The sequence below is a fragment of the Dysidea avara genome, chromosome 4 (genome assembly GCF_963678975.1).
Source record: "Dysidea avara chromosome 4, odDysAvar1.4, whole genome shotgun sequence".
Taxonomy (NCBI): Eukaryota; Metazoa; Porifera; class Demospongiae; order Dictyoceratida; family Dysideidae; genus Dysidea; species Dysidea avara.
The window spans coordinates 5477967-5492598 of NC_089275.1; the positions used below are offsets into that span (position 1 = coordinate 5477967).

Here is a 14632-nt window from a genome sequence, read left to right on the forward strand (position 1 = left end):
TTGTGGTTCCTACTATACACTACTATCGTAGTGTATGATATATTATTATTATTATAATAAAGTGCATTCAACAGTATGGAAACGTGTTTGCTAACTCTGATAATATTAGCTGACTACATACTTAACAGCTACTGCATGTACATGATGACTAACTTGATATTATATGTTTAGTACTGTGTAATATCAAGCCTCTTATTATTATGTTAGCTATCCATAAATGGATTTATAAAAAGTAAACAAACTAGTGTAAAAATCATTTTCAAAAATTAAAACATGGGAATAGAGATTGCTGAAAAAAATAAAGAAACAAGGGTCAAACAAGCCAGTATGTTAAACACACAGAAATCTTTATTTGCACCCAAATAAACATTTATACATAAATATTCTCAGTGCTAACTGATCATTCTCAGTACTTATCTGCCCCTATTTAGCTATATAAAACTACTGCTTTGGCTTAGTCTCTAGCTACACTGTATATCATATCCCGCATTGAGTCCAAATAGAGATCTCTGTGTGTTTAACATGCTGGCTTATTTGATCTTTGTTTCTTTACTTTTTTCAGCGATCTCTATTCCCATGTTTTAATTTTTGAAAAATATTTTTACGCTAGTTTTACGTATGTGTTTGTTTGACAGATAGTTTACATCTTTGTTGTGTGTGCTTGTTTTGTTTTGTTTTGTGTTTGTGTTTGTGAGTTTAAGTGTAGTGTAAATAGTTTATTTCCCCTCAACTCTGAAAGACAAAAGTCGGAACAGCTAGCTATACTTTGCTGATTCAGGCTGGAGTCAAAAAAATCATTCAATCCTGCATGTGTCCATTTTTGAAGTGCACAACAAGCCTTAACGAATTTATGCTTCATAGCTAGATTTGATATGTTGATGTGTATTTTGACCATGGACGGGCGGCGCCAGACTCAATCAGGAGGGAATGAAACGTTTACAGCTCCGTAAATTTGCGTAAATTAATCAGGTATCGGAATGTCGGATGCCGTGTCCAGGGCAGTTACTAATCTTCTTCACGATCAAAGACTACGTATTCCTCTAGCAGTATTGAAGGGTTTCAGGAATGGACTAGTGTAAGTATGTTAATCTAGTTTATCATTTATTATGTATCGCGCCCAACTGAATGCCGCGCCTAGTAGAGGGCGCTTGAGGGGGCGTCTTGACCTTTCTCCTTGTTGTTTTATTAGCCGCCCAATAACAGAACTGTATTAACTCTTCACAGTGCTGGTGTTATTCCATCAACATAGCCGTACGTGGTGCTTGTACACCTCACTTGTGGTCAGTGTGTTAATCAATTATGTTCTGAACTTGAGTTGTTAATGAACACTGAACATATTAACGAGCTGTATACAGCAATTAGCAGTGCCCTAGTATACTAACTACTGTGCTGAGAGCAGTAAGGAAACTATAAAAATTTCAATGCGTCTTCTGGTTTATGTACAGCTGTGTCATAACCAAAATTTTGTGCACACGCTGCATGATGGTTCATTGTCTGTCCCTTCCTTTTTGAATGGCATAACCAGACAGTGAAGGAGTGTGTGCATGCATGTGTGTGCTGTGTGTATATTGGTGTGGTAATCAAAAGGTTCCGGGTTTGATTCCTGGTTATAAGCCCAGTTGCTGTTGCCTTGAAATAAAAACTTTGCTCACATTGCTCCGGTCTACCCAGCAGTATCTGGTGACCTGGTGACAACTGGGAAAGCAGCCCATCCATCAATGGGTACCTGGAATTAACTGGCCAATGGTGAAGGTTCAGGTGGGACTTCTGGTACCTATGCTTTCACCTGGGCCTTCGTTAAAACCCAGAACAGACAGGACCGGAATTTTATTGTTGAGGAACGCGTATCCAACTAAAATAAATTAGGTGCGCTTGCAAGGGATGCAGGATGTGGACTCTGTTCTTCATTTGCACTCAGGACACGATTCTCCACTGATCGCAAGATTGGCTGATGGTGAAACATAGTCGTATACTGGTATATATACATATAACGTTTACAAAATGGAAATGTAGTGTATTACACGGACTTGATACTCTCACCGTAGCTAACAATGGTGGCGAGATACAAGCTAGCTAAGACTGGTCACAGATAATATACCTGGACTGATCTACATACTGTACGCAAGGAAATTTAGGTGTAAGAAAAATTTTACGAATTTGACGAATCGGTTTGATTAGTTAAATTTTTCTTACGTCTAAATTTCCTTGCACCTGTGAGATATGGTACGGGTTACTAGTCCTGTCCCAGGAAGATTCACCTGCACCGACTCATAGCACCTGAGTAGCGCACAAGTGTCCCAGTGCTGGTTTACTGGGTAGGCGTGACTGTGCCAGCACAGTATACATAGCTGAAGGCTTTTCTTTTTTACATGTGTGTGTGTTCACTGTGTGTTTACATGTACCATAATTATTTACTTGGTTGAATGCCACAGGTACTATATTGTCCTTATGTGAACAATATGGTGTTGTGCTAAAAGCCAGATGTCCAATTAATTGTTTTAGTAGCCCCTGCGCTTATCCTGTAACGGTCATGCCCTTAAGTGAGTAAAAATGATGTCATCGCATGGTTTCAGAAGGTTGATAACAACCATTGTAGATGATCCTTTGAAGTAATAATAGCACTACTAATGAGGAGAAACAATTAAGGACAGGGATTATATAGGTTGGAATGGCATGTTGCTGCTTTCAGCTGTATCGAACCAGTGATGCCAATATGCACTTGTGCACTTGCTCAAATGCCGGAAAACCAGACTTGAAGATAATCAGTTCAACTGTAAACAGGTTATCGATATTTACAAGGTGATAATAAAAAGTACTAACCTGTTTAGTAGTGGAATTGTACGTTTGGTTTGCTTAGAATAATTTTTGATCTTTGAAGGCTTTGTGATTGCTGTTTTTGTAAACAACAATTGATAATTGAATTCCTTATCATAGTGGGCAATTTGATATATAGTTTTATAGGATTATATGGTGTGGTGTGTAATTTACAGCAGTTTAGAAGTAGTAGATTGGAACCTTTCGTGATGAGAGGGTTAAGACACAACTATTAAGGTGGTAAACCACTATTTGAGAGCAGCTGTTATTGCATACGATAGCTCAAGAGTATGGCGATTATTCAGTATTATGTTGTTGTTATATTTAGTAGAAAATTAACTCCCTACTTCTACTGTATGCAAACTATAGCCATTTTTAAAAAGAATCAGGCCAGTTACCAGTTTAAGAATGTGTTAACCAAGTACAGTACAATACAAATAGTTTTTGAAAAACTTGATCAGATCTATTTCGGTTTGTTGCTGTTGTCCTAGTAACTATTGCTGCTATTTTGTTGATGGCCTAGAGAGACTCTGGTGATGTTTTACAAATAGCCCAAATGGAATTATAGTGATAATGTTGTCAGTAGTCTAGTAATCCGTTATCTAGATTCAGTTCTTAATTACAATAAGAATTTGAATCTTCCAGGGGCAACTAAAGATATACCAGCTCAAGGTAGGGATCACATGGGCTCTATGACATCATGTAATTGTAACGTTGTCTCACAAGTGTGAGTGATTAAAAAGCAAGTAAATTAATGGGCGTGGCATCTGTTTCATGTATTTATCTCAAACTAAACGGGATGAATACTTGTGAGCAAAACAAGTTCCACACCATATTAACTAGTTTTTTAAAATTGCTCGCACTCTAGTGAGACTACATTACATTTGAGTGGTACTGTAATTTTTGTGGTTTGTAATAATTAAATTATTGCCAAAACTTTAGACAAACCGTTTCAAACTTTTAAGGGAGTTTGGGGGTCCTTTAGCAAGTCGCATGCTCTTCACTTGTTTTCCCACACTTCAGTATTGTACACTCTTTCATTGCTTGTGTGTATTTTGTTCTACACATTTAATGTCCTTTACTATCATACAGGTATGGAGTCAAGATCAGACTACCTCATGCCATTGTCATGACTTTCTTATTTCATAATGGAAGGTATGTGGTTTCCATGCAACATAATACCATGATGACCTCAGCACTGACCTTTCATGTACATTGTAAAGTGACCTTATTTATATAGCATGGTCAGTCTGACTTGAAATTGCACTGTTCTGTTTAGGGTCTAAAGTAGTATATGTGATGTAGAGTGCAGTGGCTGGATGTTTACTTGGTGGTATGTTTGCATAGGTGCAGTGCTGTGTGTGTGCGTGCGTGTGTACGTGCGCGCGCGTGTGTGTGGGTGCATGTGTGTGTGAATGTGTGTTGTTGCTGTTGTTGTTCCTTGAGCAAGAAACTTTACTAACATTACTCCACTGTACATGATGACCTGGGTAAGCAAATGCCAACTGTTTGTGTTTCACATACAAGTAGGTGAGGTTCAGGTGGGATTCCTGTGGGACTGCACCTTTGCCTGTGAGGCATAGCATAGCCTCCTGTGGAGGTACTAATCATGCCCTCTCCACCCCTAGAGGATTTGCTTGCACTGACTCATAACATCTGAGTAGTGCACAGGTTCCCCAGTGTTTCTACATTGGGATGACCATGTATAGGCTTTGTACAGTGTGTGCATAAACTTTTCTATCAATTTCTCTTTACAGCTTACAAGAAAAACTTAGTGTTATTCTATCACTAACCTATCAACATGCCAGGAACCTTGCTCTGTTGGCCACCATCTACAAGACTACCACCATGCTTGCCAAGAAAGGAATGGGGCATAGTAGTCCACTGGTCACCTTTCTAGGTGCTGCAGTTGCTGGGTACATCATGTTTGGTAGTAACAACAAGTTGAATATGCAGGTGAGTGGGTTGTTCTCATTTAGGAGCCACTGTCTCCTCATTAGAGAAGTGTGCAAATGATTAAATTTATTTCTAAACCTCAGCAACGTGAAATACTCAAATTTCAAGTATATGAATCATGTATAGATTTCTTTTGGTTTCATCTCCATAGTTCCCTGCCGCTGAGGCAATACAAACAATGGCAATTATGTGGTATTATGTTGGCTAAACACTATGCTAATTAGTGGGAGGAGTAATGGGCTTATTATGCATTTACAAGAAGCTATGAAGGTACAACAAGGAGTTGTGTTCTAAATTAGTTAGACTTTGAACATGGCTTTTGGGTTGCTAAATTCCATGTTTCAAAGTCTAACTACAAAATATTATTTAAAGTTTACAAGTTTTGTCCTGGGTGTTTTTTTTGATGAAATACCTTTTACCCTAGTATGCGTACAGACTATAAAATTATTACAGGTATGGTACCGCCCAAATGCAATGTTGTGAGTAACAATTGTGCACAATGTTGGGCATAATGCGTTACTTTTGTAATGCATTATGTAATATTATTACTTAATGTACAGGTAGTAACAAAGTAATATAATGTGCTACATTTCTTGTGCTAGTAATATCTAACAGAGAGGTAGTTTACATAAGTAATGCGTTACTAAAGTAGTGCATTACTACTCGTTACTGTAATATTATACAGTACGATAGTACTGTATAGTAGGGACATTGAAGGTGTGGGGACGATCCGTGATATAATATAACCCAAAAACCTGCCGCGATTTTTCCTCACAATATGACAGTATTGGTTGGGTAAAACCAAGCCCAAAAGTGTCTTCAGATCGACCTGAAACGTTTCTGTCAAGTTGCTACAGAATTAAAAAAAAAATTTTAGTCAATAGAATTTTCTACTGCCTGCCTGCCTGACGCCTTCAGTCAAGTGTAGCAGAAAACTGGCTACAGCTACAGCTCTAATTCTTTTGCAGAAACGTTTCTAGATTGCTTAAGAAAAAACCTTTGGTATATTGATAAACATACAATGCTTGCACTATTGTCTTACCTTTTATCCTTCTTTAACATGGCCATCAGTCAAGGTTCTACCGCTGAGTGTTAATAGACTACAGTTCGGCTTCCATGTACCAGTGTATATTGCATCAAACTATTCGAATACACGTGGTCGCCAGGTACACCAAACTATTTTGAATACACGAGTATGTGACTTGCTGTTGATATTGATCACTGAGAGCAACTCGTGGCGAACTATATAGCAATGTGTAAGTCAATAAAATGTTTATTTACTAACACTGTTAAACCGAGTTGGGTCATCCAGGTCCCACTTTACAGATTATTTGGGTCTGACCCCACTTGCTAAACTAAATGTGGATGTGTTACTGCACATCATAGCGTAGTCCTGCTCCTTTTGTGAGCCATGCTCACTTACGTAAATTACTGTCTGTAGACATGTGCTAAATAAATGATGGACGTATTACTACATGTCATAGAGTATCCCTGCTTCTTTTGTGAGCCACGCCCACTTACGTAAATTACTGTCTGTAGACATATAGTAGCCACACCCATTCATCAGTCTGTAGGTATGCACAAATCCATGTCCATTATTGTCTGCAGGCTTATGTAGAGCCATGCCCACTGATCAGTTGTTATTTTACGAGTCATAATCTAGTATAATAGTGCTGTGATTAACTCTTAAAAGTATTGTGACTGGTTTTGTGAAAAGCAGGCTATTTTGTGGTCATGAGCTTGCACAAACAAGTAAAAGAAAAAATTAGGAATTTTAAATTAGAGTAGGGACAGTGTATAGTGCTGCAATACAAAGTACTGGATTGGAGTAGTACGTAATGTCCAAATACTGTAAAACAAATAAGAAGTGAATATCCCTACTTTGTATTGAGTTTAGCACAGTAGGGATATTCACTTCTTATTGTTTTACAGTATTTGGACATTACGTACTACTCCAATCCAGCTTGTTTCAATACTTTTTATTGCAGCACTATACATTGTCCCTACTCTAGTTTAAAATTCTAAATTTTTTCTTACGTTTGTTACCTAACAAAGTGCTATCTAACGAAGTGCTTGTGCTTTACTTAACTAGTGCATTATTGCCCAACGAAGTACCTTTGTACATTGTGTAATATAACATATTACTAGTTATTGTTAAACACTGAAGTGATATATAACTGTAATGTGTTTAATCGCAGTGGTAGTAATGACTAATGTACCACTCTGCGTGGCAGTTAAAAGGCACCGCCAGTGCCATAATTTGTATATTGCACTGCTGCAGACCGCAGCGAGTGCATTATAACTTATAACGCACTGGTTGCGGTTTTGTAGACCGCAACGAGTGCATTACAAGATATAATGCACTGACCGCAGTGCAATATACAGATATTGCACTGGCTGCGATTTTATGCAGCATAGCACAAGTGCCGGTGGCCAAGACCACTATGACACCTCACCTAATAGGTGGAAAGACACTTCACAGATCACTTGAATTCTTTTATAGCCTGACATGTAAAGGTTGATTGTGGGCCATAACGTCACCAATATGTATAATGTTTACCAAGCAGCCAATGCGATTGAAAAAGCCAACGCGGTGACCACAACTCTAGTCTACATAATGTATAAACGTGCTTATATACCTTGCTAGTCTGGTGCCATCTTAGCCCAGATTAAACTGTAGTCCACTTCTCAATAAAACTATTATATTCTAAATAATACTCACCTTTACATTTGATTGTGGTAGCCAGTTTTTGTCGCCACCAGATTCGAGTTTAGCCAGTGTGAATAGTAAGAATTAGACTAGTATCGTTTAGTAGTTAGGTTTTGTTTACTTAAACCATCTATCTAGCTGCTTTTTTTCACTCAAGAGAATCATTATGGCGATTAGTCTGGTGCTTAGTCTATATGGCAATTGAGTGATCACGCTGGCATGCTGAGCATTACATGATGAGAGTCAAACAGCGAATGCAGGTTAGTGATATAACCCATAGCATACTAGCTTTCAATATCTCAGGTGGCTGCAGTACTGTAGACGGAACGTCATCACAATGTTCAGCTTGGTTACCCACAATCGATGTTAGAAACCTGGCCTTTATAAGTGTTACAGCTGTCTTTCGAGACTCTCCCCACCTATTAGGTGAGTGGTACATAACAGTTATACAACGTGCACTCATGCTCTGCCTGCATAAATGTACTTCCAAATACTCTAATAGAACAGTCATTTCCACTGATCAATTTACTCTAATAGAACATACAGTAGAACCTAGCTCTCTTAACAAACTCCCTGAAATATGGACACAATAGAAATAACCTCCATAATACGGACAAAAATTTTGGTCCCAAAAGGTCTGGTTAATACATTTTTTACCTCTGAAAGAGGAAAACCTCTATATTACAGCAAAAAATCTGGGTCCCAAAATGTCCGTAATAGAGAGGTTCCACTGTACTTATTTGCCTAATTGAACAGTCACCTACTCACACTATATTCACTGCAATGGTGGTGTAACTATGAAATGAACACTGTAATCTCTCTAAAAAGAGTAGTTTCTGAGAATCCTTTATAATTCTACCCATATAATTTTACCATAATACAGTAGTAAAATTTTTAAAATTGGTTGGTTCCAAAGTGTCCGTTATAAAGAGCTGTGCAAGTGTTCCAAAGTTCAATCACTTGTATATGTTAGTGTATATGTGACCAGCTCATTTCTCGAATTCCATTTTATTGCTTCTCTGCTATTTATAGCACCAAAGAAGTGGCCTGATCCATGAAGATAAAGTTATGGTGCTTTCCCTACATTCCTCCATGTGCATGAAGTAGAAAACCGTTCCAACAAAAATGATGATAGCTAATTTACTTATTGTAAATAAACACGTGCACTTCAAAAATTTTCTTATTTTTCATAGACAGGCAAATGCAATGGTTTAAATAAAAGTGTTTTTGATTTGACATGATAGAATTATGTGGCACGCATTTTAGTTTTAAATACAAGTGTGTGTTCTATTAGAGCAATTGAATGGAGTACAGCAACAAATATATGTAACCGGCTAAGCAAAAATCCATCATTTTTGAAAAATTCTATTTGGTATGAAAATGTATTTGCACTACGTTGTAACCAAATTACTCTAATTGAATAGTCACCTTCAAGTACTGTTGAAATAATACTTATTATTTGTATATATTTCTTCTGGTTTTATCAACAGGTGAACTTGTATCTCCTGTCTCGGATTATACTAGCTCTAGTGAAGTTGGCAGTGAAGAGAAATATTCTTCCGTCGATGAATGTGTTCCCATGGTTTGCAGCTCTGATGTGGGGAGCATCACTGGTCTTGTTTGAGTATGAACAGGGATCATTGCATCCATCACTATCAGCCTCCATGACCTACATCTTTCATGATAGTGAACACTGGACCAACCTCTGGGACTTGTTTGTATATAACACTCTACTACAATAATGAAATTGATGTTGTTTTAATACACTTGTTTTTATTGTGTTTTATATCTATCAACTCAGTGAAATAAACTATACATATGACGTTAAGATTGATGTATAGGAGGTTTAATTGGGGTGAGCCCCACCATATGAGAATAGCTGTGATGGATTCATGTTGCTTGCTTGAAAATGTACTGTACATTCATGTCCCTTACAAGGTAAAGGCATGTAGACCAAACATTACAACCAATAACCCAATCTTTATTATTATGCGTCACAACCACTACTGTATGCCATCCTAAGTAAAACTGCTTATCGCTCTAGTGCTAATAGCTACCTATGCATTGACCCACTGTACACGTATACAGGTATATATATATAACTGTGGCCTATCAACCTTGACTGACTGGTATGTATGTAACTTTTATACAGTATTTGTATGTCACGTTCCTGTGTGTTGATATTAATATTTGATTTGCTCAAAATCTCATAGTAATTTGTGCCTAACCTAAATAAGCATAAATTGAGAATACACATGTACATTATAGAATGTCTATAAAGAATAACTCATCCTTGCAAGCAAACATGGAATAAGACTAACTATAGATTGCTACAAAGTGGGCTTGACCCTTCAATGCTGTGTGTGCATCTTCATAAATACCACTCAAATTTAAAGTATATAGATTCTCTGATATAATAGCAATAAATATAGTTTGAGTTTGGCTGCTTTTCCATTGTTCAAAACATTGCTGTAGACATGCCAAACTCAAACTATTTATTGCTATCAGAGAATCTCAGCCACTTTGCTGTATTGAGAATTAATTTAAATTTGAGTGGTATTTATGAAGATGCACAAAGACTTGAAAAACTAGCAGCATCACTTAGTTCTCATTAATACATTTTGTATTATCTGATTAATAATTATCACTATACGTACTAGCTCACTCATGGCTGCATTCTGGTATCACTATTGTTTATCACAGTTAACTTAGGTGTGCGTATTTTATACAGTGATAAGCTGTTTTTGGATGGGATTTCAATTTTTTTTATTGGAATAAGCACACTTGTGATGCTGAAAACAGTAGCAAATCTAGGTGGGTTTCTATGGTTTTGACAGAACCCCTTTTTAAATTTAGATTACATGACAGTCTATATAGACAATAAGTCATAGCACAAAGCTATAAAATACAGCAGTATTTTTAGCAGCGTATAAAGCTATACACAAACAACTGCAATCAGCTATAACATCCATTTTAGGTATTAAACTCTCAGCAACACTTTTCCACCTGTCACTGCATTAAAATGATCAGTAAAAACAATTCTAATAGAGCAATCAAAATTGTTACAAACTCTGCCTTACAGTTAGTTGTTTTAAAAGCATTGGATTTACTAATTTTAATGGAAAAGTACACTGAAATGTGTTCTCAGAGCTATAAAATCTCGAGACATCTCCTCAAATACTTTGATATTCTATAATACATTCTGAAATCCTAGATCTGCCACTCAACAATGGTATACCATTTGTAGTTAAATTGAAAAATTGTGTATTGTCCACAACCTGCTATTATTAGTGTTTAAATTTGGGGGTGAATCCAGGGTGTGCATAGGGAGCAAGTACACCCTCTCTTAATTTAACTATGCAATACTTTTTCAAACTAAAATTATATTCAGCAGCAAAGCAAATCAGTGAGAAGGTATACAGAAACATATGCTTCTCCACCACACCCTTCTTCATTCTGAAAACTAAAATACACTTGTATGAATACATGTATGGTTTCATGTGATGATGGCTCAATAGAGTATTTAATTTTTGTGATTAAACACTGTCAAAATTTTCCTAGGAGGTTGCATGAATGGCATGGCACTGCACATTCATATATGTACTAAGTACAGTAAGTAGTGACTGTTCTTGATATGTACTATTATTACATTACTGTAGCTTTAGTGTCTGTAGCTATTGTTCCAATATTACAATATTTATTATAATAGTTATACACGTCACTGCAGAGTGGAACTATTCATACAATGAAATAATGTGGTCAAAAATTCTAGCTGGCTGATAGAATTGAGTACACGATCAAGTCAGCAATGTGCATGCATTTGATGCTACTGTCAAACATCTATGCTCTGAATTCTTGGTGTGGAGCAGAGTGGGGGGAAGCAAACTTTGACAATGAAAGATACCGTCACAGTACAGTTTGAAGCATACAACAGATATGGGTACCATTCATAGGAACTGGAACGGTAAGAGACCAGGGTGAAAATTCAAGGTGGTGGCCACAAAAATGGCTGTAATGTAAAAATTTCTCTAACAACAATTTGGGTAAATTCGGTGCTGTAGCATTGAGGTGGAGATAGCTATGTCCCAAGGACTGCTGTGTTATGTAAACATGTTCACAAATAAAATTGCATTGACTGTTAGATCCTTCTTTATAGCTACCACTATAGATCCATCTTTATTAGAGTGTGTTAATGAAATAGTTCACAAAGCAGCCACATTTATAATATTAACACTTTTTACACTTAACCAGTTACCAACAAGCCAAACTTAATAATCATTATCCATTTGGATGAACTGTAGCAAACATTCAGAGCATAATAGGCTGATTTTTGAACACTGCATGCAATATAGCATAATAGGTAAAAGGACGAGGTGTCTTACAGACCTTCAGCATTTGCATGTGTTGTAAAGCCTAAACAAATAAAAAAATTAAAGCATAATAGGCTGATGCCTACTCACGATCACCCTTCATTTATTTTCTTTTTTGCATCACAGGTAAGAATGCATGTGGCTAGCACTGTTGAGGATGCTAGGGATACCTAGAAACCATTACCAGTCATGGTAGTGATCATTTATTCCTTCAATTTGTGTATTGTTTGAAGTTTGGTCACCTTTTGGTTTATCCACCCTGTTCCAATTGCTAACCATATACAAAATGGTTTGTCCTGAAGATTAGCTAGGAGGCAATTGCTTAGATATACTGTATCATTTCTGGTGTGCGAAAAACTGTATAGGTTGTTTTCATCATACAGACATAGATGTTTTTATTGTGTAGCACAAGTACAGTATAATATACTTTGAGAATGATATGTAAAGCTTACAATTTGCATGTTTATAAATGCATCAGTATAATATTACAGCACTTCATTACTATTTCAGTATGAGGGGTAATATTACCAGACACCATCACATGTTCCAGTGGTGCACAATTATAATAAAAAAATCACTGATGCACTCTCACTTTATGTTATTGTTTTGATTGTGTCACATAAAAATTATGCATATAATATGTGCAGTTCATAAAGGGGAATAAACAGAAGCAAACTAGTAAAAGTGTATAAGGTAGAAAAAATTCCGTAAATTAGCATGTATAAAAATAACTCCTATATAAATACAGTGGTACAAGAGTATAAAATGTTTTGATACATCTAAAACTACATGTCAACTAATGTTTACTACAGAAATAACTTGAACTTGGTGAAAATTTCCTTTAGCTGATCTTCATCCTCTTCACTCATATTATTCTCAGTCAAGCTCAATATCATCAACCAGTTCAGCTCTTGTACACCTTCTATGATAGTACATACTCCATCCATATCTAGTTCATTACCATCCAACATCAAGGTAACCAAATATGGCATATTGGACACTGCTGTAGATATTTCACCAGCTGCTTCACATGTGATATGATTATGGCTTAATCCCAGTACCTGTATAGTGTGGGAGCCTTTTAGAGCTGTGACTATCTTTATGGCTCCTGATGAGCACAATTTGTTGCCACCAAGGAATAGCTGTTGTAATTGACTGCTACTGGCGATCACTTCTACTATACTGTTAACTGACACCTCAGTAATATTAGTGCTGGATAAGTCCAGTGTTTGTAGACTAGTTGCATTTATTAATGATGACACTACTTGCATTACACATGCATCATGTAAATTATTTTGGCCGAGATAGAGTTGTTGCAACCTTAGCATATTTGGTAAAACACGTGACAGTGTAATTGCTGCAGATTCAGTGATATTACAGCTTCTCAAACACATCACTTCAATGTCTAGACACTTTTCTAATGAGAGTAGAAATGTAATTCCATCTTGAGGCATGGCATTGTTTTCTAGCCATATCTGTTTTATTTTTTTATTCCTAATTAAAACCTTTGCAACATCATACGTAAGTGCCAGTGAAATATCGCAATGGCTTAAATCAAGCACCTGCAAATTAGACTTCTTCTCAAATGAATTCAGTAATTTTGATATCCCCCTAGGGGAAAATAGGTTGCTTCCAATCCACAACTGTTCCAGCTCAGCATTACAAGTAAGAACTGCTGTGATATAATCTGCTGCTTCATCATCTATGTCGTTGTTCTCAATGCTAAACCGTTTTAATGATGTATTATTAGCTAATGCCTGACAAATCTTAATGCATCCTTCTGTTACCAATTTGTTACATTTTGGAATCTGTTTGACATCACAGGTCAGTAATCTAATAGTACACTTACTACTCTCATGCGTTACAGATGTGTCTGAACTACAGCAGCCAATCATTTTAGTGAGCACTTTCTTTTCCAATATAAATTTGTTGATGAGCAAATTTTCCACTCCCTTTGTGGTTGTATACTCACACTCTGAACCGACAAACAATGACTCCAACATGGTATTATTTAAAATAACCTTACTAATGCTAACAGCTGCTACAAGTGCTATACTGGTATTTTTTAAATCTAACACCCTTAATCCTCCTAAAAGGCTAAGAGCATTAGCTATTTGAATAATTCCATTTGATTCTAAGTGGTTTTCACCAATCAAAACTTCTTCTAATCTTATATTACTACTAATTACAGCAGCTAAATCTTCAGCAGCTTCTACTTCAATACAGTTGTTTGACATGCTCAAGCACCTCAAATAAGTTACAGATTGCAAAGCTTTTGCTACTTGCATTGCTCCTTTTGTCTGCAAATAACTGTCATCTAGATACAGAAACTCCAATGAAGGATTCACTGTGATTACTCATGCAAGGTGCTTAGATATATTTTCAGTATAATGCTCAGATATATTTTCAGTAATATAGTTGCAATCAAGAGACAACATGTGAAGTGAGCATGCTTGTTTAAGACTGGATAAGAGTTTTATCATACCATCTGCTTGTAATTTATTGTCCTCAATGTAGAATTCCTCTAACGAACTGCTGTTGTTTATGATTAAATAAGCAATGACATCTGCTGTTTCACTTTTAATGTTGTTAGAAGTAAGATCTAACACTTTCAATACCCTTGGCTGCAGTGATGTAATAATATTTGCTATATTAGATGTCTTCACTAACTGCAACTTTAATCTGTTAACAGTCTGGTTGTTATTTAGCACCTTTACTACAGAAGTAGTGGCATCAATGTCAATGCTACATTTAAATATTTCAATTTCTTTAAGATGCTTCA

At 36.5% G+C, this 14632-nt stretch overlaps 2 protein-coding genes across 2 annotated transcripts; one reads left to right on the forward strand and one right to left on the reverse strand.

Moving 5' to 3' along the window:
* Positions 1-929: 929 nt before the first annotated feature.
* Positions 930-9295, forward strand: LOC136254262 (peroxisomal membrane protein 4-like). Its single transcript, XM_066046927.1, has 4 exons — positions 930-1075; positions 3907-3969; positions 4572-4770; positions 8971-9295. The coding sequence occupies exons 1-4, from the start codon at positions 978-980 to the stop codon at positions 9220-9222; spliced, it is 612 nt and encodes a 203-aa protein (XP_065902999.1). The 5' UTR covers positions 930-977; the 3' UTR covers positions 9223-9295.
* Positions 9296-12656: 3361 nt separating this feature from the next.
* Positions 12657-14087, reverse strand: LOC136252847 (ribonuclease inhibitor-like). Its single transcript, XM_066045424.1, has one exon. It carries the CDS (start codon positions 14085-14087, stop codon positions 12657-12659), a length of 1431 nt encoding a protein of 476 aa, XP_065901496.1.
* Positions 14088-14632: the final 545 nt, after the last annotated feature.

Excerpts from the sequence above, each read along its gene's own strand:
- LOC136254262 (XM_066046927.1), top strand. The coding sequence starts at position 978 with ATGTCGGATGCCGTGTCCAGGGCAGTTACTAATCTTCTTCACGATCAA. Across the intron at positions 3,970-4,571 it reads TTCTTATTTCATAATGGAAG|CTTACAAGAAAAACTTAGTG; the intron begins GTATGTGGTTTC and ends TTCTCTTTACAG. Across the intron at positions 4,771-8,970 it reads ACAACAAGTTGAATATGCAG|GTGAACTTGTATCTCCTGTC; the intron begins GTGAGTGGGTTG and ends TTTTATCAACAG.
- LOC136252847 (XM_066045424.1), bottom strand. The coding sequence starts at position 14,087 with ATGTCAAACAACTGTATTGAAGTAGAAGCTGCTGAAGATTTAGCTGCT.